Consider the following 26,919-nt stretch of genomic DNA (forward strand, 5'->3'; position numbering starts at 1 on the left):
GGCAGCCTTCCCTCCCAATTTTTGGTGCAAATGCCACCAATGAGGACCTGCCACTCTCTTTGGTGCCAAGAGAACTGAGATGTTTCTGTTGGACTGGCTCCAAGAAGGGTGAAAATCAGAGCTTCTGCATGTTCCTTCAAGTAACAAAAAAGAAGCACCAAGATCTCGCCTGCCTACTCTTTGCAGAGGCTTTTCCTTTCCCACAGGCATCCCTGCAACACCAAACATCCCCAGAGCACAGAATTAGCTCAAGACCAGAGCCATGGAGACTTTTGCTACCAAAGGAAATGGCAGCTGAGGACACAGAGCTGTGGGGAAAAGCTCTGAATCCATTTTCCCTTCACCCCCACCCAGAAATGCAGAGAAAGGGAAGATGAAAGTGAAGGAGAAAAGAATTRTTTAAAAAGTAATTTAAAATAAGAGCAGCTTTGAGAGCTTGAAGCTGCTTCTGAGGTCCTGCAAAATAGAGGCAACCTCTGCTAAATATCCACTAACCTCAGAGCAACAACYGAACTCATCCTCCTGTCCCTGCCACTACCCACACTCCACAAAGAAACAAACAGGAGCAACCTGAGCCCCTTTTTCCCTTCCCCATGTCTCAACSAAGGAAACCTGCACCAGGTAAAGGCAGCACCAGAAGATGGACCAGAGGCATTTTGTGTGCGATGCCACATACTAAGTCAAACTTGYAAACAGATGATTTCAAGGGCAGGTTTTTCTTTTTCAAGGGATTTTTTTGGTCTTGCTGTTACTATGATGTGTTTAGAGGGTCAAGGAGAGAGCAGAAATGACTCACAATGCCACACCTGGGGGATGGGATGTCTGTAAGAACCAGAAATCCCCTCCCTTTGCTGGAGGTTTGCTGGACATTGTACTAGTCCTGCTAATGTACCTKCAGCTGCTAAACTGCACTGCAAGAATATTAAATTCTTACAGCTCCTTCGTGCTGGCAATTACAGTACATATAGAAAGGTATTACAAAAGCTCAGAGAAAGGCTGGAGCTATTCAATGCCCAAGGGGGCACCATGAGAAAGTTCAGCAACTTCCAGACCATCACACGGCATCCGTTCTGCTGGTGAGTGCTCACACTGAGAGTTTTCACTTTATACATTTACTAGAACCAATCTATACCTTTGTAAACTCCAAGTAATTTCCTKTCTTGAGGAATAGTGTGTTCTCATCTAAATCTGCTTTAATGATCACGCCTACCCCATTCCACTGAGACTGTTCAGAGGGAAGAGGCTCTAATCTATTTAGCTTCATGAAGGGTTTCTCTCTGACACGTGCTCTCCTAATAGACCATTTATCAGGATGAAGGGTGATCCCCAGAGAGTGCAGACAGCAGGACTGGCCTAGCCTGAGTGACAGTCTGTCCAGCAGAGATTGACTTTAATGAAGCACAGAATAAACAGGAAGATTAAGAGAGTGCAAAAATCAGTGACAAGTTTTGAGTCCACCTGGGCATCTTACTGTGCAGCACAGATCTGTCACGGAGTTATAAATGTTATATATCTGTTTCGTTCAAACACAGCAGTCCTGCACACATTACAAGAGAAAGCTTTCCCCTTGATTCCTGCCCTTGAGAGAGGGCACATGCTTTAAACCCAGAAACATAAGCTGAGCGTGGACTGGACTGACAGTTGTCTGGTTTGACCCTCTACTCAGAGCTCAGTTTCTCTCAGTTTCCAATACGTTGCTCAGGGATTTTCCAAGTAAATAATTTTTAGTTGACAATCTTTTGTAAATATTCATGATGGAGTTTCTTTATCTGTGACAGAAATGTAGTGACAGTAGGGCTGTATTGTATGGAACCCATCTTAGCAGAGTTCAGACCACAGCATCTCCCAAAATCCTGTTACTGACGATGGATGGATAGAAGGCAGGTGTGCCTGCCAGTTAGAAACATCTACCTCAGGGTGGGATCATGTCAGCAGCTCTCTGCACTGGCTGTTAATGGAAAAAGATCAACTCGGACATCTCTGGACAATGACTTGCATCCACAAACATCRGGCACGTAGCCCTGAGGTGTAGCCAAGACTCATTCTTCATTGTGACAAGTGTGACTCTTASTCCAGACATCTCTACAGCATCTTCAAACTGATTTCTTTTGTTGTACTTGGATGGAAATTAATAAATGGAGGCTAAGGCTATGAATGGAAAGAAGTTTTTCACCTGGTGATAACAAGCCTCAAATGTGGACAGGATTTTTCCTACTACCCCACCTCACAGCTAGAAAAGGCCAATTACTTTGTAATATCTACTACCAGCAAGTAAAAATCAAGTTAAATCATCTTGTCTCTGGATGATCTGCTGGATGTAAAGACACCACTTTGGTAAAGCAAAGAAACCAATCATCTTTTGGCAGAAGCTAGTCTTGAAGAGAACACACAATACTGGCAAGATGCTTTACTCCCAAAAACCTGGAGGTTTAGCTCTAGTTTCTAGAGCAGAATCAAGTCACTATTAACTACTCTTTCAAATAGTTTTGCTCATGCAGGTCAAACTCTTCACTGAAACAAAACAAAATTTTCCAAACAGTAAAACAACTACAACACATACTGCTGCTGCCAAATATCAGGATGACCCGTAGTTTTTGACATAAAGTGGCCATGTAAAATGAGTTTTATAGATACAGTTATAGAGTTCACACTGTCTAGTTTACTTCCCTGTAGAAAGCCTGTTTTGTCTGTACCAATATTCACATATGACATCCAGCCCAACACACAGTGGCTGCTCCGCGGTATAGATTTCTGTATGTGTTTGTTTTTGTAAAGCACAACACATAAGGTGTGAGCACAAGAAATGAAGCTGGATGTGAAAAAAGCAATACAAGAAGTGTTTCAGGATCCCCATCTGCCAATGCTGCAATTGTACACGGCCAACAGATGATGGCACCAAAATTCAGTCTGTAAGCAAATGCTACTCGGGAATTGACAAAGTGCTTTGATAAATACATGAAATTAAAAGTACTGAAATGTAGCTAATTAAAACTGCATAAAATAGACACAACTAAGTGAAGGATAGAATGCACCTTTTACAGCAAACCATCCCACTTCCCCTGCTCCCTCTATGCCGATATCTCAAAGACTTTGCCTTTCAAAGTGTGCACAGTCAGGGTCTGACTTCTAAGGGACACTGCAAACASATATTCATATTAGTGGCGTCATCGTCCTTTCAGCCTTTGTTAATCTTGTGCTGTGTACAGCAGCAARGATGCTCTTAAAAGCACAGGCTAACTACAACCAAATGCACATTCAAGAATGTGAAGGTCAAGAATGTACTTCAAATGCATAAATTGCCTGTTAGAAGTCCCAAATGTACTACCCCATCATGGATATTTCCATGAATTTCTTCAATCTTTCTCAATTGCTCTGATTTAAATACCATCAGTTTTGGCTAGCACTTGAAAAACCATCTGGTATATAAATATTCATTAATTTATTTATGAGAAATACAGTCTCCTTTCACTGCTTCTCAGGTAAACATCACATGCAGCTTAAAAGCAGCAGCAGCAGTACAGTTGTAAGAAGCAGGAACTGTGTATATGCTTTAAGACTTGATAACCTAATTAGCAATAGTATTTCTAATCGTGATTATACCTTAATGCAGGAAGGAGGCAGGTGTTAAATAACTAAACAAAATACAACAAACAAACACTTTGGTGGTTAACAATTTACTGGAGTCATTGCAGAAGTTTAATGGAAGCTATGTTGTTTAATCTATGAGAAGTGTTTTCTGTTTGCCATATGTTAGCAGAGCCATCATTAATACTGTCATTTATTATTGGAATGAGCATCAAAAATATTATGTTCCAGCATTATGTACTGGAACCAAAGGTCAGGTTAGCATTTTGTTCATGGTATTATGCTGTGATTTGCCTCAAGCCAGCCAAAGAGRTCCATTAATTCTGGAAGGACAAAATCCCATCAATTGTACTTGTTAGAAGTATAATTAGTGGGTTGAATTCTACAGTCCATAATACTGGTGGCTACACAATTTTAAAGGGTAGAACTCACTGATATCTCCCAATGGGTGTTTAATATTTAAAAAATACTACAAAGCTTAATTATGGAATATGAAGAGCAAAACATTTTTGGACACCTGACACATTCATACGTTCCTATTGCCAAAATGACTGCATTGAAATTTGAAAGCTTAAAACTGCATCTTCTGTGTTCAGAGATCCCTGTGAAAGCAATTTCTATAACCTGTCCATTCATGCATTCATTTACTGATAGGACTGTCATTTGTTGACAGACAGTAATGAAGGTATTAGTAGCTGGTTTATCCTGCTTTGAACATTTTATATACCTTTCCTCATTAAAGAATATTTTGACACATTATAACAAGGCATTCTTTATGCTTGAGGCACAGGTAGCATCTTTATACTACCACCTGTGTTAAAAAAGAGCAAAGATTTTTATTATTAGAAACTGCATTCTGCTTTCAAGTTATGTCAGGAAAAGTTTTTAGATGAGAYGTCAAAATCTTGCTATTCCAACATGCAATATGAGTTATACACCATCAAAAATAAAAAGAAAAATAATAATATCTTCATTATTCATGCAAAGTRTGTTGTAGGGATTATTTCTTTTGTAACTCTGAAGTTGTCTGTACTATTCCAAAGTATGTCTTCTGTTCTATCTGACTCATGCTTCTCCCTGTATTTTGAGTATTACACCTTGGTCACTTGCTCAGGAAAAGCCTTGGAATGGAAATTAAGGAAATACTTTGTTTTTATAAAAATAACTATATATTCTCTGCTTAATCTGATTTTCATTGAGCACTAATTTTAAAAAGTTGCTTATTCTCCATATTTTAGACTTGAATCCATTAAAATCCTTCCTTTCTCCAACCTCCCACTGTCAACTTTTTACAGAATTTTGTTAACTAGGTAAGAAAAACGTCTATCATATTTATACCACRTACAGTGAATTGGGTTCCTGCACGCAGCTGTAAAGTGAAAAATGACAGTAAGGGSTGGGATTAAAAGGCCAAAGCTGCACAGTTAAAACAGCAGTGTGTATAGTTACTAGCTCCCCAAGTGGCTGAAATAAAAAGTCAGGGCAGACTAAAAGTGATTTTGTTCAGATGAAGTATTTTACAACTTTTTCTTGTGTTTTYCCTACTGTTGCTTTTTCCTCACAAGACCATAGACCAATTACTAAACTACCAAAGTCTACCCCCATCCTTGTCAACATGTAAGTGATTAAGTACCACTTTATCACAAAAAGTGAGAAAGCAGCCTGCCAATCTCATATACAGGCTGTAAAAACTATATTTTTATAGAATCATAGAATGGCTTGGGTAGRAAGGAACCTTAGGGATCATTTAGCTACAACCCCCTTGCATGGGTAGGAACACCTTCCACTGGGCCAGGCTGCCCAAAGCCCACCCAACCCGGCCTGTGGCAGCAGCCAGTGTTTTATGGCTTCACAGCTGTGGCTGGGACTGTTCAGACTGTTCAGCCCTCAGTTTTACCAGYCCCTGGACCAGGACTATTTTGAGTGCACTCATGTGCAAATACAAGGCTGGCATCCTGTGCTGTAGATGAACCAAGGCAGATAAGATTGGTTCAATCTCAGACATCAGGTGAAAACACCCCTTAGCACATCTATTTACACATAATTTGYAGAACAAAAGCTGTAGAATTAGTAATCCCTGAAGCAATGCAATACTTGCCCAATATTCGGCTAAACCCTCCAGGAAAATAAAATTAGCAAAGCCACAATTCCAACTCATATAAACCAGAAGAGAGGAACTAGAGGGGCAGGGGAGGAGAAGGTGACTGGTAGTAAAGCACCAGAAGTGTAAATAGAATTAATTTCTCCACCCCTAAAACATAGCTCAATGATGAAGAGATAGGGAAGATGAAAATCTCAGGAGGAGCTTCAAGATGCTGCACCTTACTGGCCACAAAATAAGAAACTTATTTTTTCTTAAAGAAATTCATGAGGATTATTATCGTGCTGTATTTATCTTTGCCCATCTTTTTATTCAAACCCAAAATACCATACTCTGTTCTTCTGGGACAAATGTATGTGTGTTCATGTATCTGTGTATTTTAGTAATTTATATAGAACTAATCCAGTGGTGTGATGAGAAATGCACATTACATTTAAATGAGCAAAGGGAATAACAAAGAAAACAGATGAATCCCATTACAGGTGTCTGTGAGGAAGAGAATACTGATGTGAAGCTCCAGTTTGAGAATTTTAACAGCTGTCAACATTAAAATACCCCTGTGGGAATTAGAAGAGTAAAGCCTTTAACAAATCTTGCAGGTTACTGATATTTGGCCTGTGCATCCACAGAGGGTTGAAATTAATGGAGCAAGGTTTACWCTCAGTCAGTGGTTTAGGATAATTTGGTATCCTGGTAAAACTCATCTTCATCATCCGAAATGARTACCTGTCTTTTACCAAGAGAAATCTAATAAATGCAGCATTTTCAACCTCCTGATTACTCAGACCAATATATGCAACCAGAGGAACGAAAGTACTGTCTCACTCTTATATGTAGSAAGATTGAAATTGTAAACTACAGGTAGTTTGCCATCCACTTGCTTTAGTTACTCCACGAGAACTGAGCTTGGTGCAATTATAGAGCAAATGATAATGTTCAATGAACTTAATTTCTAATTACAAAAAAATTTGAGACCTTCCTTTAAAAGAGGTATTTGCCTTCACAGAAAGGTTTATAGAAGTTCTCCCCACTCCTATGAAACATATTGCCTTCCRTATTTGAAACTATAGACATGATTCTCAAAATTTCTGTAAATAATGGACAGTTCAGACTGAGAATTTCCATCTGCTCTGGTAACAAAGAATTTTCTTTCTAGTCACCTGATAAAAAGGGATTCTGATACTGTGTTGTTCTTCTAATCATTGATCTATCAATGATAATTGATAATGATAATTTTCCATTAGAAAAGTAAATAATTACAGGTTCCAAGAATACATAATGCTAATTCACAGTTTTGCAACTCATTAGAATACTCACTGCAGAACAAAATGGCTCCCTGCTACACTCACTTGTCCTTAAAAGAAAAATTCTAGAAAATAATAAAAAAAATTATTTTAAAACAGTTGATGTTTTCTCACTGTGTTAGTGAGAAAAGAGTAGCTTTAGCTTTCTGTGCCATGGATGATAAACTACTCCACTGGTGAAGTCAAGCCTGTTAATTGTTATTTTGAAGGTTATTCAGAACTAATGCAAATACAAGGCCATTTTCAATTACTTGCAATAAAAATGATGTCCAAAACACGTATCCAGAAACAGGTTAAGAAACATCACACAAATGAAAGGTAATTTGCACACACACATAAAACTCTCACATTTGAGTCCAGAAATATTAGTGTGGTAAACTGGTATTTGAAGTTCAGCATATTTAAAACATAATAGACTTTTGCAAATTAATGCTGTTTTCCAATTGCCAGCCATTTAATTGAGCAAGAAAGATTGGGTCCAAGAGAGGCTCTCTTCCCAGACTCCATCTTCTGTAATCAAACCTAAACTATGGTTAAAACCAGTTTTTTAGCTAACTGCAATACAACACAATAGTATTTGCCTAAACCTGCAGATGTTTAGGGATTATTAACCCTTTGCTAGTAAATTTAACTTTTAAACTAATTTATTGCAGACTGAGGAAAGCAGAAAACATTAGACTGCAGATCGCAGGTGAATAGAGCACTGGGCTAATTTCTTAAATGAGTCAAACCCATACAGTGGCTGGAGCACAGGGAGCACATGCTACTCACCCCAAAGCTGTCTGAAGGTTAAGTGAAAGCAGGCTGCATCTTGCAGCACTAACTCATCGACTGCCATGGGGAAATCTGCTTAAGTACAGACTGCAGGGGATTGTTGGCAGTGTGTACTTTTCAGAATGTTGCTACAGAAATAAGGCAGTTACGAGCACATTTGAAAAAGAAAGGACTTGACTGTAATTAAGGAAKAAGTGTGCGTTAGAGGCTTTTAAAATTTAATTTGGATACTAAATTACATCTTATTTCTCTTTCTTTAACAAACAACACCAAAAAGCTTATGACCTAAAATAAGCTTCTTTAAAACTTAGAATAGCAGCGGCTGTATTGTAATATCAACCTGAAAATACCACCCAAGGAGGTCTTGCTGTACTTGCCCTACAAATGTATGAACCAATCCCWACCATAAGGAGTTTGTAGTTAGTACGTAATGAAGTTTAATCATAGTGTGAACATAAACCTCAAACCCTCCTACAAGTGGCAAAAATCTGAAAAATCAAGGTAATTACAACCCTTGCTCATCCTGATTTTTGAGGCTATTTTTAGAACAGTATAGGCTGATGTACTCTGAGCTTTTTTATATTTGCATTAAGTCCTCTGTGATTTCTCCTCTGAAATGTGTGCATATGCTGAGTCCATGTGAGATGCTACCACTGRCGCTTGTCGTAAGAATTAAATCCCTCTCAAGCTTGTTTACAGCTCAGCACTTGTCATACTGCTCCCCTGAGCTTCATGGCTGGTTGGGTTTTTTCTTTCTCTTTGGCTTTGTGAAAGATTTAATTTCTTTTTTGTTTATATGTGTACTTACACTTGCAGGTGCAGAAAAGAAAAAAATCACTGTACCCAGATGTTTTGAAGGTGCAATAGCATACATACAGCTGAAATTAAGGAGAAAAACTAGCAGATAAAACCAACTTTCTCATACATTCGATGGCACATTTAATAAACCTGTCATATTTCGTTGACAAGATAACCCYCAAATTCCATTTTAGGAAGACCAGAATATTTTACAGTTATTGTCTTTGCTCTTTTGCAAAGAGTTTAATATCCGAAGATGGTCCAATTAGTCCTATTTTCAGTTTCACTAATATCTTCTTGTAATAGTTACAGACTCCATCACCACTACTGCAAGCCGTCTTAGCTCATTGCTGAGTTTAAGCTCAGTTTCATCCAAATTTCCACCCATAATTTGAGAATTGTATTGTTAAAAAAAAAAAAAAAAAAAAAAAAAAAAAAAGCACAACAACCCCTCCCCAACAACCTTCTTGCTTCTGTACTAATAGGAGAGGTCATTGTCTGGATTGCCTGTAGGGACTCCAGTTGTGATCTCTCCTATCACATCTAGTTAAGCATGTCTCCATTTCACAACTGTCACTGCTTAACCCTGCAATTCATTTACCCCACCACATACTGCGACAGCCTATAAAAGGGGAAAAATACTAATGAGCTGTGGCTTCATACRCACCTACTGCAGCCATCCCTCTACACACAGAACAATTGCTTGTGTTTCACCTTCACAGCAGGTGCARGCAGAGCCTTTCCCAGGCAGCAGAAGGGCTGTTCGTGCCTTTGCTGCAGCTCAGCACCTGCATGAAGAGCTTTTCTACATGCACGTTCCCAGTCAATTCAGTTTATTCACACAACAATGTGTGGAAGAAAAGAATTCTTCTGTGAACTTATTTTTTTATCAACTTTTACCTTTTAACTTTTCTAGTCATGCACAATGTGCAACAGAGAATTTGCTGATGATGGGAATAACAAAAATATAAGCATCTGATGCAGAACCCAGGAATTTTAAAGGGCACTCTTGTGAAACCTAAACAGATGAATCTGCATTTTTTTAGCTATTTTCAGCTTCAGTAACTTCCTCTAGAGCTCCACTGGACACAGAGTAGAAGAGCCTGATCAATGGTTCTGTGACATGACCTCTACAATCACAGCATTCTGCCTGCTGGCACAGTGGGGAAGTCAATTTTTTCACTTTTATACCCATATATTTGTCAGTTTTTCTCTGGACTTCCAGCAACCATAAACAGTTCCTGCTCTGCCTGTTCAGCAGGGTAAATGAAAGAGGAGAGACCTTAGTGGATAATACAAGTGAGGTGCAAACAGCACTTTCCACCTCCTCTGATATTACAATTACATCTATTTTAGCTGATGGACAGGAACTATGTTTGGACAAACTGAACTTTGTTAATTACTGACCTGTAATTGGTACATTATACAAGAGTATCAGTTTGCAGTCAGATCAAATCTTTGTGCTGTGAAGTAACYGGTAACAGTTCTGTCAGATGCTGCACAGAATCTCATGTTTCTAGATAAAGATGTCTACTTTCATTAACCAAACTCTCATTAAATAAAAGACTAAAAGTAGAAGCATTTTGCTTGTACATGTTTGCTTGTACATGTATTCTGCTCACAGTAAAGTTATCATTTGCTGCTAGTTCTTATTGATCCTTTATTGCAATGAGGTATCTTGKTAATCCAATGATACTCTGTTTGCTGCTTTGTATTTTCTCTGGAGGTCCTGTTCAGAATTTTTATCAGCTTTAGCATCACCTGTAAAGAAGAGGACATGGCTGTTATTGCAGGGAGTCAGTTCAGAGTAAATTTTACCCACTCTAATTAAGGATAAGCAAGAGACTAACCTTTAAAAGATTTTTTCATAGTCTCCTCTGCTTGTTCTCTATTTTGCAGGGGCAGCATACATATAAAAAAGATGTGACCAAGAAATTCTCATAACAATGCAAGTAGATTGTAAGCTCTCTCAGACAATCGGCTTTATTTTGATGGAAAGAAACACCACCTTTGTAAGGACTGTGTAAACACATGGAAGAAAGAATACATTAACACAAACCACAAATTAGTCGAGAGGACAACAGTTATATTTTTKTTACTACCAAAATACAAATGGTATTAATATGTCAAAAGCTTCCAAGATCCCACTGCTGAACAGCACTTCCCTACCGCACTTAAATCACTCAGTAATAGCTTGGAGTCAGGAAAAGAGGTCCACTTCTACACAAAATTATTTTAATTTTTATTTCAATAATGAATAACCCTTCACATATACACCAGTATCCATGAATCAAGTGCACTAGGAAGGGCCAGCTTTATCCTGGTGGAAGTGCACAAGCCTAGCAACAGTTTGASAGGCACAGCTATCCTGGACAGGATCAGTGCTTCCCAGAGCCCTCAGGCAGCCCTACTTCCTTACTGMATATCTCACCTGCTTTTGTGGAGAGTGGAGATGAAATCCCATTTCCCTGCACTGAATAGCTCACCTTGTCAGAAGGGTGCTTGGATTAGCAAGATGCTCTAATTCAAGTACAATTTTTTATTGTACAACAAACTGCTTGGACAACTTTCTCTCAAAACAGCCTATGGATTGCTCTGGACTCTCTCCATTTTTAACATGATAAAAAGCAAGATCCCCTTTGTATTTTATTACTCTGTTCATGTACCCTCATTGATAGACTGAGAACTGCTCTTTGAACTACACTAAAACTGGAATGAACATTTTTAAAAGCAAAAACTCAAGGTAATCATAAAACACACTTACCTTTTTTTTTTATTAAGGGCATATAAAGCATACATGAAAATTTATAGGATTCAACTAGACAAAGTAAGTTCACAAGCTGCAAAAATCAACAGTAATCAACACAAACAGACCAATGAGGTATAAATTTGCCCTACACAAAATTTTTAAGTGGTCTATAACAAAATTCTGCTGTGACAGCCTATGGTCACAGTCTTTAGTGGAATACCAATATATCCAACAATAAAAAAATAACTCTTTTCTGCATACCAGCATATAAATAACAGTATGCCTGTAGAAAAGCTTTAAGATCTTTTATTTAACATTTTGTAGGATAAAGGCGTAACTCTAGATTCTTTACCCTGACCTTCAGTTTGTGATTCCTTCTAGAAGTAAAGCACCACARAAATGAGATTTAACATGTATTGCCCAGGATTCTTCTCTCTCTCTGCCACAGGAGGAGAAAAGCAGATATCATTTTGTTATAAAAACTTTCTTGTTTAAAATACATCACCCAATACTTAAAATTCACTATGTGTTACTATTGTTTTTTTTTTCCTCTGTTTACTCTGCCATTCCGTTTCAAGAAAATCTGAACCACAAGTCAACCAAAGCCTCCCAAGCTGCACAAGGCAAACAGACACTGATTGGACTTGAGGAAGATCCAGGTGACTGAACGTTCACTGATCATAACCTAATAATGACTGCAATTTTCTATTAAATGTCAAAAATATAGACAGCATACACATGGCACATGACTTCCTTAAAAATAAGCCATATATTAACATGAAAACATCAGACTTTGGTTAACCAAATCACTATCTCATGATTTCACTAAAATCTTGAAAGACCAAAAGAATGATGYGACTTATGCTTCTCAGCTTTTTCATGTGTCTTGATATTTGAAGTTCTTCAAGTGGCAGATCTCAAAGAGATTGAGTACGTAAACTGTTCCACTTTTSTTTTTTAAACGTCATCTACACCAGCATGGATGATAATGAAGATGCAGCCCAAAATTTACATCAYACATCTCTTCAGAGCCTGAAAAGTCTTTTGAGACTGTTGAGATCTCGTTTATTTAGAGGCTCCAATAGTAAGCTGGATGGTCTCTGCATTTTAATACTGTTAGACTCATTCAGCAGCTGAACTCAGCGAACTTATCAGGACTGAGGAGACGTCAGTTGCAGGCTGATGGGCCAAAAAAATACCTGTATAGTCTGGAAGGGTTAGCACATCATACCACAATACACAGGTGCAAAAAGRAGGTTATGCATAGGCACTTGCGCATTAAATTTAACACAAAACAAACAAACACATCAACCAAAACTAACAAAATCACCAAATCAAACATATGTCTCAAATTCACAATATTGAAGTTACATATTTTTTGGGAACAATTGCTAAATCTTTTCTAAAAACGGGAGAAGGTTATGCCCTAAGTTTCAAGCTGAGCATAAAATTATACACAAAGACAARTTTTTGTTGCAAATATTTACTCAAAAAGTAATAATTTACAGCAGTGCTTTAACAGCTGTTCAAAACATTTCACATTAATTAAAAACAAAACTGTAAGTCAAAAGCACATTCTGAATGTTTCAAATGGAGCAATAAAATCAAAAGAGCAAGCTACTCTTAATAATATGCATTCCTAAATCTACCTAACTAGAAGACAAAAAAAAAAAAAAACCCCAAAACCAAAAAAACCAAACCAAAACAGCAGCCATCTTTCTGCACATAACTTAGACTACAAAACGTCCTGAAACTGAACTGTACAATTCTACTTTATATGCCCTTGTGTTTTAAGTTAGCCAATAGCAGCTGCAACATGGCAGAAYGCATGCCAGGTGGTGTCTCCAGTTTGGAGTTTTCCTTATTTTTGTTTGAAACCATTTTTACATTAAAACATACTTTGGTGTGACTTACAGACCATTCCTATGGGTCTAAATCTAAGGATAATTAAACCAATGGTAAAAGTCTAATAGCTACAGTACTTTCAGCATTATGTCCTACTTCATACAGTTATGTTCGGTATTTCTGCACAGCCTGCACAGTGAAAACCCCACAAATATATATTTTTATTGTAATAATTCCACTTTCACTGAAAGTTTATTAAGGTAAGTTTACAGCCTGGCAGGATTACACCTGTACAGAGGTGCACAGATTCATATACTTCGGTTTACATGCTTTTACAGACAGGAATGTGACACCAAGTCCAAAGGTTTATATTTACCTAATCTATCAGTCAATCAGTAACCTTCATTACAAGTGTGCTCCRTATCAGCATCAAAAGTGAATTCCTACTCAATCCCCAGTTCAATGATATTCACACTATGAATATTCACACTAATGATATTCAAGAATTTAGAAAAATACTTTCTGGGCAAACAAATCACCTTATCCTGGGCCAGTTAACCATAAAAAAATTAGAATTTATACCTCTTTTCAAGTATCAATCTAATAATATATCACATCCAAGAGACAGGAAGATACATTTGAACATGTTACCTTTTTTAAGCTTAATGAATTCAGTCATACATACACATACATGCTATCTCCATATGCAAACTTCCCTTTGGTGTCTCTTCCTCTTCACCTCCCTTTCAAAATTTTTAATATTTAGCATCCATGAGCACAGTCATCAGGAATGGTCCATGGTGTTCTTACCACAGTTCATAACAAACAATAAAATTAACATAATTTCAGCTTGTTTCATTTTCATCTGTCTTGTTTACAGTTGTTTCCATTCTGCTAGGATTGCTCTCTCCAGAAGTCTCATCTGTGTGCTCAGTGCGCTGTCCTGCTTTCTTGGATGAAGGTGTGACATTACCTTTTTGGAGAATTTCAGTAGCTTCATGCTCCAGTACTTCTGATGGAGTTAAAGGCTCCAAATGAATACTGCCTTGTTCACTTATGTCTGAACTAACGGATTCGGGTTCATCCCTCTTTCTCAAGAACTGCTCAAAACTGACATCTTCCCCCAAAGTCAGCTTTAAGTCCCTCACGTTCATTGCTGAAAGCATAGCTTCATCCAAAGGACACACTTTAGTCTGCTCAGTCAAGACAATGCCATCTGAACTTTGGCACATTGTCAGCTCACTTTCATCATGAATACATTTTTGTTTCTCATCTACTAACTGTTTGTTATTAGCTGAATCACAGCATGCTCTTTTCTCATGCAAAGAATTCTTTGAGCTCTTGCCAGGGAGTTCCAAAGCAGGAACATTTTCTGTATTTGACAGTGATGAACCTTCTTCACTTTTTTCAACAGATGCAACTTGTTTAGTTTGATTTCYACTGCATTCTTGTGTTTTATCTGAAGAGTCATGCTCTGGTTTGCTGAAAAAAACCAAACCAAGTTATYTTTAGATATAATTTTTATATTATATATGAAATAAAGCAATGCATAGCTATACTCTGCAACGTGACACCAAGAATGGTATTGAAGATTTCCTCTTTGGGATTTTATAGCAAGAAGACAGAATTTAATAAACAGCTGCATTTTTCTTATCTATTTACAAATTGAGCTTTGTATTTAGCAGTCAATTAATACTCCAATTCTTGCATTTTAGCTCCAGAAAGGAAGGCTGTCGCTTTTGTGACACATGGAATTCCCTAAAATAACCCCTGTAGGTCCTCCACCTGCACAGACTCTTTGATACAGATGCAGATAAAATTCCTTTATACCTTTATAGCACCAWTTGACTCTGCAATACTCATGAGAATACACAACAGCCGGAAATCTAAATTAACAAATCAAAAATTTATTTGAGCAAACACAATCTGGATTCACTGAAAAAGCATATCTGTGAAACAGCATTTTCAGTCACCTTTCAGAGTAAAACTGGGTTTACAAAGGGGAAATACAGAAACAGAGAAGCTCAATTTTTCCTGTAAAGATTAAATCTGTTACAAGTTTAWTATAATTTTAATCAATCCAAAGTTTTGCAGAATGAGAAGCAGACTGAATTACCTAAAATGATGATGGTGACASACAAAAGAAAGTGTGGGGAAGAGGAAAGGGGAAGCTGTAAGAAGTAATTTGTCTAATTTCAGATATAAATTCTTTAGAGAAAATCAAATTAGGAACMAAGTCTCCTCTCCCAAATGAATTTTTAAATTTAAATTGAAAGTAGTCTGCAGAAAAAAGCTGTGAGAAACACGGTATCACTAAATATCTCATTAATCAAAAYACATTTTTATTTTGTTTGTCTACCATAAACCAAATGCCTTGAACAGAGCTGTAGTTTCCTTTAGGACAACTGTRAAACTTTGCAGCTGACCTCCAACTACTCTTTGGAGGGCAGGCTTCCCACAAAATACCTTTACAGGTACAGTTCATTCATTAGATGAGCTATAAATTATTTAAATTTATTGACTTTTAAAACCACATTAATTAATTAAACAGCTTATCACAACATCAGTAAAATTGATTTTCTGGGTTTCTATAAGAAAATGTTATCGCAGAGATAGCAAGAAGTATCTCCTACAAAACTTGTTAAGTCATCAGTTCTAATAAAATCTACCCTTTCAAAGGTTTCTTCTAGAAAAAAAGAAAAACCAAACAACCCCCTCAAAACTGCTTATGCCTGTRCCTTCTTTGTTGATACTGCATTAAAGGCAAATTTAATCTGCTGAAGTATGGTGCTGCCTCTATTGTATTTAGATAATGTTATTAATCATAAATTATTCACAACCTCAGCAAGTCTTAATAGTTGTCTACAGGGTGCAAAATACTTGACAAAAAAAGCTTTACCACTTAAATTTTATGAAAACTATATACTGATATAAGATTGATCAAGCACATGTGTTTTTCTAAATCCAAAAAAGCAGCCTAAACCCAGACCWTTTAAAGAATTACAGCACACAATGAATACCTTCTAACACTAATGTTCTAGCAGCTAACAGTATCTTGAACTGTACAATAAATAACTTATAATTACCTTAATTATTACATCTTAATTTGCAACAACAGATGGCAAAAAATACCTACAAAATGTATTGGATTCAAATAACATTTCTACTGTAGCACTGTAAAGATGCTCTTCTAATTAACAGTCAGAGAAATAATCGGGGTAAATCAAATGAGAACACATTTTTTTGGGCCAGGGACTTTAAGTACTCTGAAGTATTTAATCATGAGTAGCCACACCAGTARAAGATGATGCAACACCAAATATTTAGCTTAGCTTCACTGCTTTAAAGATTTCTATGCAGGAACTTAAATATGCTGGAAATAGCCATTTGTCAGTCACTACTGAAAGACCAGAACAACTTAGACACAAATAAATCAGACATTGCATACCCAAGGACAAAACTTACTGTTCTTCTTGTGTCAGTAAATAAAAGTTCTGCCACCAAATTAAATGGGTGTAAACTGGATCCAATAGTTATTGTTTTAAATCKATTCTAAATGTTGTTTTACATGATTGAATTTGAGAGATTTCTGTGTTCATTTTACAGCTTAGAGAATAGATTCAAACTGGCTAATTTATGCTGGTTTGGAAATGAGTAGAGTTTGTAACAGTTTGTGGTAACCAYATCTTTGTTATTATGGTTTACCTTGAATTTATGATGTATACTCTYAACTCTTAATTTTGTTTATAAACTGTTTTAGAAAGCAGCTCCTTCTAATTTGTAATAGGCAGAAGTGGCATGAATAGACACTAAACCTTAGAAAATTATCACCTTGTGATGTTCCAAACCTTAGAAAATCATCACCTTGTGATGTTCCCAACCCTTTTATGATACAAGAAGTCTTAAATCCCATAGGTTTCAAACACTGACAAAGGCCAATTCTTTCTTRTATCTGTGAAGTCACACTGCTTCTGGAAGGAACATGATGAAAATAATCTGACCACCTCCAGYAAGTACAGCCTATTGATCCAACAATTTTGAGTAATTCTGAAACCACTCTAGAACTCTTCRGAGATTGTTCACTCTAATGGGCTTCTAGTTAAGAACAATGAAAAAAATGCCCCTTAATTGACAACCCCTTAAAAAAGTTGCCCCCAAAATGTAGCAACTGAACCCAAAATTTCATCTTGAGAATAGATCAGCCATAAAACCAGAGTAAAAGTCAAGTAAGAACATTAATTTAGACACCTTGAAGTCTAAATTCAGTTTGATCTGAAACTTAAGTGGCTAGGTGAAGAGGCACCCAGGACTAATGGAAGAGATCTGGAGTCAGTAATAAAGTTAGACTCTAAACTCCCGATAAGGACAAATAGGAATATTCTCATTTCTGAAATTCAGTTTCATTGTGTGCCCTGCTCTAACATAATAAAATTGCATGTATTTGCACATAMACACAGAGTTCAAATAACAAGCCACTGTCTTCCCAGCAATCTCTCATGTTTTCTTACAACCAAAAGCTCACTGGGTAAGCAGAACAAATTCAGGTGGAATCTTTTGCCAAACATTTACTTTTTGTCCACACCTAACCAAAAGTAACCTTTTCTGGGATGACTGTAGCTTCAAGAATTTCTAGAAATCAACTTTAAGTGTCTCAAGGTATTTTCCAGACACTCAACCGAATCATACCCAGCATTAGTAAATAAAAATCTATTTATAACTAAAAGAATGCAAAGTTCATTGGATTGTGGATTTTTAGGTGTCTCCTTTTTTAAATGAATCCCACCTTCTTAAAGAAATTCCCTATTTTGACAGATATAACTTTTAGTGCTGTAGAGTTACATTTAGCAGAATAACAGAAACAAATATTGACTTTAACATTTTCAAAACAATGGTAAGACATAATTGTAGGGTCAATGTCCAAATAAAACTACTCAAGTCCTAAAAATAACAAAAGAGAGATAGGTTAAAGTACATACAATTCAAATCTTAATTTTTTGACCATAGTTAAACTGGTTATATCATGCATATTCATGCTCTGCCCTTGCAGATATGGTCCAATGTGTTGCATTATTCATGTAAAGTGTTGGGATCATGAGAGATTTAATACTAAGTCAGGCAGGTTTATTTGCATGATTTAGAAGCGGGTTTATGTTATGAGTTTTCCCCATGACTTTTCCGAGATCTTCACACAAATGGAAACAAGATGTCACAAGGCCAATTAATTCAACATGAACCATTTCCACCAATCTCTCAAATCTGTAAGTAGCCKGTGCTTTGAATGCAAGGCTGAAACTTAAATTGCTGTAGCAAAGCTGCAAAAGAACCAAAGGCTAATATTTCAAATAAGCATTCAAAAGACATATAATTGATGTAACTTCAAATCCAAGTGCCTATCTAGTGTAMTTTCTGGGAAATTCTCAGAGAATATTTCTGAAGGCCACAGAAACCTGCAATCACMTTCCATTCTTGTTGTCAGAAACCTGAACGAAAGTGAAATACAGACTCAACTTCCTCTGAAATGAACAGCATGTTCACAATGAAAACACAAACCCACTGTGCTTTTCTGAATGCTGCTGTGTCAAAACAGAACCAAGTCCTGCAAGAAAAACCTGTAGTAGGTAAATGATGCTTGAAGATGAACAGCAGCATTCAAGATRGAACACAGCTTCTGTCAGAAGGAAAAAAGTAGCAAAAAGAAGACTTTAGAATACTGAGTAAGTGTGCAGATGCTCAATCACAAAATATGCAGAAGAGACAAAGAATGATGRGATCCTTGCCATTATTAGCAATACTACAATGGTTGCAGAAGCTCACTATCACCAGACCTGTGACTGATTACTAAAAGTCAAGAGGACAGAAATACTGGTGAAAATGAATTAATCTCAGAGAATTTGATTACTCAGAAAAACAAATTGCTGCAAATCAAGAACAACTTGCATTCACCAAAAAATGACTTCTTATAACTAGGAAGTAGTATCAGTGACTGATCCTTGAGTGAGATAAGTTTTATCTCTTATGCTGCTTGCAGGCCAGTAAATGAGAGACTCAACCAAGATATATCCACTGTAAACAGGAGGTTGAGTTTGGAGGAACATTAGATGTTCATCATGGCAAAAGGAAAGCTCATCACATATCTAGACAACCTCCTGATGGATAAACTTGCCACAGACGATCTAGAACTGAAGATGAAGTCAGAAGCACTAAAATCAAAAGCAGCAGATGTCTCAGCAGCTTGATTAGAACATCCTTGAAGATGAGAGATGATACCAAAAGAACAAGGTGTGAATGAACTGGAACTGTAGCTGCTCCACCCTCAGAATCAAGGCTCAATAAATATATGTGCTTCCATTGCATGCTTTCTTTCTCTCATAGTATTTTGGAGCAAAAAGCAGCTTAGCCACCAGAGAGCCAAACAGCTAATAAATTCCTTGGGCCAAGATTCAGTTTATCTAGTTACATGTGACAGGAGTCATTCAAAGCATATTTTGCCACTACACATTAGAAAAAAAATGCAACTTACTTATTAARCAGATCAGGACTTGTATGCTTTAGTGAACACCCAAAAAGAATCACAAAGCTTTTTAGTTTCAGAAGGTGGGATCGAGTTCAGAACAAAATAGGCTTTGATGTCAACCCATAAAAATCACCATTTACACACTACTCTAGCTGGGAAAGATATTGATAGATTGGAAAAGGAAAGAAACACTGCACATGAGCAGCAAAGAAACACTGCATCACATAAGTGAAACTCCTGGTAAGCCTCTCTTCAATGGAGAGGCAAAAAGCTCCAAATCAATGCTGCAAAGCAGAGAACATTATCAAAAAGGGCCTTTGACTACAATATTGGGAGAAAAGACCAGACCTGCTGCCTAAAAGGTGCAAGAAGAGAATACCACAGCTTCAGTGCATGAAGAAAAAGAAAAAGGTCTGGTCAGATCCTTGTTTGCTTACATACCAAAATTATCCCAAGCTGGACTGGGTTCAATTTTCTGGTCCACAATGATGTATCAGTGAGCCAAGGCAGTATAGGATACCTGCTCACTTTCAACTGCCCTGCAACAAAAATGTCTGCTGTCAGTTCATTCAAAAATATGTTAATGGTTGCGCAAAGCAGAGAGTTGAGCATTAGAAGAGTACTCGCACAGTTATTAAATCTTACTCCCTCAGCACAAGGTGGGTCATCAAATAAACAAGGAGACTTTTATGTAGAGTAAAATTTTAAAAAACAATTCTGCTGGAACATCCCCAGCTAGGTTATCTGTATTACTAATGGCAGGAGTCTGGTCCAAAGACAGGCTCTGTAAGAGTACACAGAGTTCATGGAACATTTCTGATCATTAGCAATAAAGATGAGTTTTACAACACATAAAGACAATCCAATATGTAATAAAAGACACCAAAAGATACCATCTGAGAGACGTAAGGRAAGATCCAAAAGTGCTCAAGATTGTAATTGGGAGTCACTGTTTCCAATGATGAAGCGATTCTGAAGAGCCCCATAAACAAGTCATTCAATTACAGGTCAAAGAATTGGAAGAAACATTAAGAGATCATTGGGAAACTATACAGCAAAAGTTATGAATATTGTCTGCAAGTTCCTCTTCTTCCAAAGCAACCAAAGAGTACCATTAAGAACCATCCCGCAAAAGATGAACATTTGGGTTTGTACTCTACAACAAATTATGAATTAAAGAATCTTCCATACAGGTCTACTCATACTTTTCCATATAGCAATGATATATTCTTGACCAAAGTATCAGAGAATAATGTACGGAACAGGACAAGATTTACTGATATTAATGAAGTGCATGAGCCTGACAATTTCAAAAAGCACCATCACAGATTTTATATCACTTCATGTTGTACCAGTAAGATCCTTTTGCAGTACTGACAACAGCCTGCCACTGCTGTACATCTTCAGCCACCATCCAACACACCTATAACCTTTCCTTCTGTACAGTTCAGCAAGGWCTAATACACAACACCTAGTATCAGCTACAAATAAAAAAGCTACAGTTTCCCACCAGTATCATAGCTCAACACTTTATTCTCTCATTGTTTCAGTTKCACTGAAAGCTGAACTACTAGAGGACACCGTCTTACTAGCCAGTTCATGGAAAATAAGAGAAAAAACAAATATCATAAATATTAAATAATATATTTGGGATATTTCCAATACTCAGGAAAAGCTGATTTATGCTCAGGGGCCTAAGAACTTATCGCTCTGTTGGAAGAGTTCTCACCGTGCGTGAGACTAAATTCCTTTTAGAATCCTTCTAAAGGCTACGTGGACTCAATCAGGGTTAAACCATTTTCTTCTATCTTTTAAAATATGTTTCTTTGCAGTCTAATTGACATTTTTGATTTTGTCTTCTGAAATGGTTTGAAGAAAAYGCAAATGTTTGACTTAACTGACACAACTCTAAACCTTGAATTAAGGCATAAACAGGTTCATAAACTACACTGTAAAGCCTCAGAAACTGTTCCAGGATAATCAGGGAAGGCTTGGAATGTCTGATTCTTCTAAAGTCTAAAAAAAACCAATCTAACCAATCTGCAACACAATCTCCACAATACTGAAGGTTCTTTTTCAGATCCTTAAAAAACCCTGAATAATACATACTAATTCTTTTTTGAAAGTCAGAATAAAAATGCTATTACAAAACAGTATACCTTTGTCATTTAAAGAACATTATTGTGAAAATAATTCCTAAATATTTTGAAATATTAAGACTGAATTTGTCTTTTTCAGTAAAGAGAATTCCTTTTTGCATTCATATTCCATAAAGAACATAAACCACTAATTTGACAAAACTAGTATTAAGTAGAAGTAACAGTCTCACTGTGTGTAGACAGGTCAGAATTGAGAAGTTCCAACAGTGTAACAATTATTTATGTCTCTCCAAACGAAACAAAAGCCTGATTTTGTTTTAGCTGCAATAAGTAATCGTTTTATCTCTTCATTTTTGTTATTGTGAACATGGTAAAATGAAAAAGCACTAGTACACTAAGGGCTTGTGTTCATCCATACATTCTAAATTCTATGAAATTCAAAAGAAACCAAAATTCAAAAATTTTGTTTATCATTAAATTAATAGAAAAAAAAATTAAGCAGTAAAATAAAACTTACTGAGACACTTGTGCAGCAGTAGGGGTATCTGCAGAAACTGTAAATAAAACCAAAGGATTTAATTAAAAACAAAATGTGGAAATACAGAGATACTCACTGTGAAATGTAAGTACAGAAATAATGCAACTCAATATAGGACTATAATAACAAAAGAGAAATCCACATGTTAATATTTCTACATTGTCTAAAAAACACACTACATGTACTCACCTTTCTCTACAATAACTTGACACGTATGAGTGTTGTTCTCACTCAGATGTGTGGCCATGCTATCCAAACTAGAAACATCAGCCAGGAAATCACAGTTAAGACACACGACAGTCACACCTCTAGAAAATAAAAAGTAAAAAGGAAGTGTAAATACAACACGGTGATGGAAACRTTCTTCTTAACTTACAGCAACTGGACAGACTACAGACTATTTAAAAAAATGTACCAATTAAACTTCAGATGAGATGATTCACAAAAACATAATCTTACTTTTTCTACTGCAACTAGTATCAGGAAATTCCCATCAATGACCAGGGCATCTCCATGCTGGATATAGTACAAAGAACATGACTTTAGACAGAAATTTATCTGTAGAGCATGACTTTCTCTGTTTGGATGGTTGGTTTTTTTTTTCCCTGACCCCCTCCCCATTAYGCATCTTATGAAYAATCAAATAATAATAATAATTTAAAAAATTAATAAATAAATTAAAAACTGCTCAGAATTACGTTCACAAATATTGTCAAATAAATTTGTCATTGACTACCAGTGTTCCACAGAACACTGCTATTGGAAAAACTAATGGTTTTATTTCTCTGCTCTGAACTGTGGAAATTCAAGAGGTTATAATCTCAACTAAGTTATCAGTTCAACATCAGAAAATAAAAACATAATAATCTGTAACTGAAAAAAGCTAAATTACCGTAGGCCTTGTGAATGCTTCTTAAAGATCCAAAACCTTTTACTTGGACGAGCACTGTGAAAACTAAATATATGAAAACATTACCACTTAGACTGGTTTTCTTGAATACATTACTCCAAATAATCCCTACACTATTCATGGTACTGCAATTTGCTTTTAACAAGACATACATCTAGAAGCCTAACTAACTGAATTGCATTATTCTTAAGCATTCAATTGCTTAAAATTCATGAACTTGTGAATCTCAGCTCTAGTTTAAAACATTGTCTCCCTTGTAAATAATGAGTTTGATTGGTGAAAATCTTAACTTCATTGGCACAGTTCTTCAAGAATATACTCATATTGCTTCCATTGGCAGTTTAGCTTTTGAAGAACCATGGCTGTAGCTTTGGAGTGCACCACAAAAGAGGTAAAACTTTGCTGAACTTGTGCTTCCTAAAGAGATGGCTTTCAATGAGAAATGACATTTTCAGATAACCTGTAAATTCTCTCTTATGCAGGTCAAGTATGTGCCATGGAATARCGTGCAGTTGAATAGAGGGGCGACTACTCCATAAACACCCTMCCTTTTACAATCTTCCTCCTCACCAACAATTTTTCCTTAGGCTCACCCAAAGAGGTGACGATAGGCGCTGCTAAGGATCAGAGGAGATGCATTAATGCATCAAGAGGACAAAGGATGAAAAGATTGGCTATTTTACTGCATGGATGAATCTCACCTACCATCCAGACCACTGGCAACAATAGGAACCATTTACATTAGATTCCTCTTTCCCCTTCCAGAATAAATTTTTTCTTGTACAACTGGAATAAGGAATTTCTTAAAGATTTTTTTTTTCAAGCATGCMAACAATAGATTATACACATAAAAGCATGTAAACTATTTCAGCCTAGAACTTCCATGAGCATAACAATTGTATTAATAGATCAATATATATARAATATATCTAAAGACTTAGGCCACAGATTCGAGAACTCCAGCATTTGAAAATGCGATGGCATTTTCTGTGTACATGAATTCAGAAAGAAAACTACAGTGTTTTTCCACAACACAGTTTGCTTGTTCGGGCACATGATTAATGAACAGATTTTTAAAATTTTGTTTTACTGTCACTGCTGTGATCTGTATCTAATTATTACATGGTACAATTCTATGGCTCTGAAAAATAATGCATTTGTTTCCTTAACAGGCTTTTTTACAGCTGTCATCACTAATATCCTACGCTGCCCCACAACCAGGGACAAACTGAATGTTACTTCTATGGATGACCAAAAGTAGTCTAAGAAAAAGTATCTACTTGAGTTTGCTATTTAAGACATCCTACACATCTGAGCACAGATTTCACTAGCAATAGCTGTGGCCTGTATGCATTCAGGACTTGTAAAATCAGATGAGGCATTCAATCTGAAACCCAGAGAACATGCAATAATTAGTCATTATTTGCCAAGTCAGGCTGTGGTGATTATGGAAGATCCCATAGAAACTCTGAGACAAAGGTATAATACTGCCTGAACCACTGAATTTTTAAGGCAAAATACAAACTTGGGTTCCAAGCCTTCATCACAAAGCAAAACAACCAACCTTACACATTTCCCTGCCAGTCTGAGGACCCAGTTCAAAACTCACCTAACAAACATCTTTACATGAACTTAGGAAGTATTCGCTAAGCAAGTAAAAATTGTAAAGCATTCTTACCTCATCATGTGATTCACATAGGCTTTGCTACAGCTGGTGTTGTATCTGCATAGACTACAGTGGACATAAGCTGGAAAATGACTCGCAAAATCTTTTATTTCCGAGAAACACTCAATGCATTTGTGAGTTCCACCACGATGCCTAACAGTAACATCAAAAGTTATCAGTAAATAGCAACACTTTCAGAAGAGGTAAGTATTTCAAACTTTTTGCCTTAAGTAAGTAGCAAGCTTGCCTATACTAGGGGAAAATGCATCAGCCATGTACTTCTAAGTTACACTAGCATGCATGAACAAAAATYTGCTTTTACTTCAAACAAAATTTCATTATGATGCTAATAAAAAAGTGAAAGTTAATGTAAGCATCCATTATTGGCCACTCCTGGAAACAAGATAATGCAGYGGATGAGAACCTCCAACTTCAGCTGCTGCTCTTATGTCATGCACTTCAGAAGTATTTCCAATAGTTGTTTCCATCTATGACAATGCACAGAAGCAGCCTTTGGCTTTTCTGTTAATCTGATATTACCCACAAGCTTTGAGATATCTACAAAGCAAGAACGTAATTCTGCTTGTCCCCAGTTTTGGTGGCTGTTTTTGGGTATTTCCCACAGTTACACACTGATAAAAGTTAGAAGCTGGAAGGGTATCATCTACTATCTTTGACAAAGAAAAATGCTAACTCAACCAATGAAATGACACTCTAGCTCATAAAACACTCACAAAAATAGTAACGTAAGGATAGCAAAYCCCAATAAATTGTAAAGATAAGGACCGATTCTCCAATAGATTTTTTTACTTTTTTTGATAYTTTATTAGCTTCCCAATATGAGGTATCTCCTAGGACAGGCAGGTTTTAGAATCTATTAACTAACGGGTTAAACGAAAAAAAAAMCMAAAAAACAACCAAAAAAGGGAAAGGGGAAAATATTTTCTCTCCATAGGAAAACCTCCAGAGAACACCCAGGCAGATGGCTGTTCTCTGGGGATTTATGTTAAAATATATTTTAACTTTATATATTACAATGTACCACCATGGGTAAGTTTAAAACATAAACCTCACAAATGAGTCAGCATTTCAAGTCTGTGGCTCTATGCAAAAAAAAATATTCTAAATGTGGCACAGAGAAGTATCCATAACACTTGTTCTTCCATCATAAAGTAGTCTGCCACCACCAAAACTGGTGAATGAAAATTTAGAATTATAACCACAGTACCAGTATGTGGAAAGCTTATGCACCTGCTTTCCAGCAAACCTAAGGTGTCAGATCTGTATTACRGTATTAAAGTTAACCAAAAGACAATTGCATTATTCGTTTTTTGCATTCAAAGTGTACCTAAAGACAATTTCAATGCTAGTATTTTACCTTAGATTATGAAATGCTAGATTTGTAGGTTCTTTTTTTTTTCTGCTGTTGGTCCACAYATTTTGTTTTTTTGCTGTAGATTGYTTTGATTTTCCTCTTGACTTATTTGAATTAGATTTGTTATGATTTTTAGTGGTTGTATTTTTAGCTTTAGGAGATAACTGAAATGTGGAACTGCTTGTACTAACAGAAGATGTAGCTGATGATCCTGACTGATGAGAACTCAAAGATGCTCGAATAGTCACCTACAAGTATGAAATGAAAAAAAAATTCTGTTTACATTTAAGCTCTCCAAGTTCCCACTTCCATTTGTCTCAAAGTTTAAGCCACTTTACAAAACAAATCACAGCATAACAAACTCAAACTAAAGACTACTTTGAAGAATACAGAACACTGAAAATTCTGTTGGACTAGGGTTAACCTTTAATTGCCTAYTGGATACTCGAAAAGCTTGCTTTAGTCGAAATAGTTCGTCATGACATAATACGTTGCTTTCTTTTCAGAGSTGCAACTGGCTATATSCTGCTTTCTTAAAAGAAAAAAAATGTAGCAAATCAGCCCTACTAAGAAGRGTATCAAACCACCTAGATTTGATGWASAATCCCTACRTCTTGTYCCCATCTGATTAGCCATTCTACTCCCTTCAGATACTTTTCCT

General features: G+C 36.5%; 1 protein-coding gene across 4 annotated transcripts in view; it reads right to left on the reverse strand.

Moving 5' to 3' along the window:
- Window positions 1-10,010: 10,010 nt before the first annotated feature.
- The window catches only part of ZNF280D (zinc finger protein 280D), a 44,933-nt gene continuing 28,024 nt past the window's right edge, over window positions 10,011-26,919 (reverse strand). For 3 of the 4 annotated variants that reach the window (XM_057372104.1, XM_057372103.1, XM_057372105.1), the window contains 7 exons: window positions 26,262-26,506; window positions 24,896-25,036; window positions 23,200-23,262; window positions 22,497-22,615; window positions 22,287-22,323; window positions 10,413-14,638; window positions 10,011-10,323 (listed from right to left, as the gene is read on the reverse strand). In XM_057372104.1, coding sequence (XP_057228087.1) covers window positions 14,002-14,638; window positions 22,287-22,323; window positions 22,497-22,615; window positions 23,200-23,262; window positions 24,896-25,036; window positions 26,262-26,506 — 1,242 coding nt within the window. In that variant the 3' untranslated portion in view covers window positions 10,011-10,323; window positions 10,413-14,001. Of the gene's footprint in view, window positions 10,324-10,412; window positions 14,639-20,111; window positions 20,210-22,286; window positions 22,324-22,496; window positions 22,616-23,199; window positions 23,263-24,895; window positions 25,037-26,261; window positions 26,507-26,919 lie in introns of those variants that run through there. The other variant, XM_057372106.1, reaches the window with a different exon arrangement.

The sequence above is a fragment of the Malurus melanocephalus genome, unplaced genomic scaffold, assembly GCF_030028575.1.
Source record: "Malurus melanocephalus ecotype Western Australia unplaced genomic scaffold, MMel_1.1 scaffold_163, whole genome shotgun sequence".
Lineage (NCBI taxonomy): Eukaryota > Metazoa > Chordata > Aves > Passeriformes > Maluridae > Malurus > Malurus melanocephalus.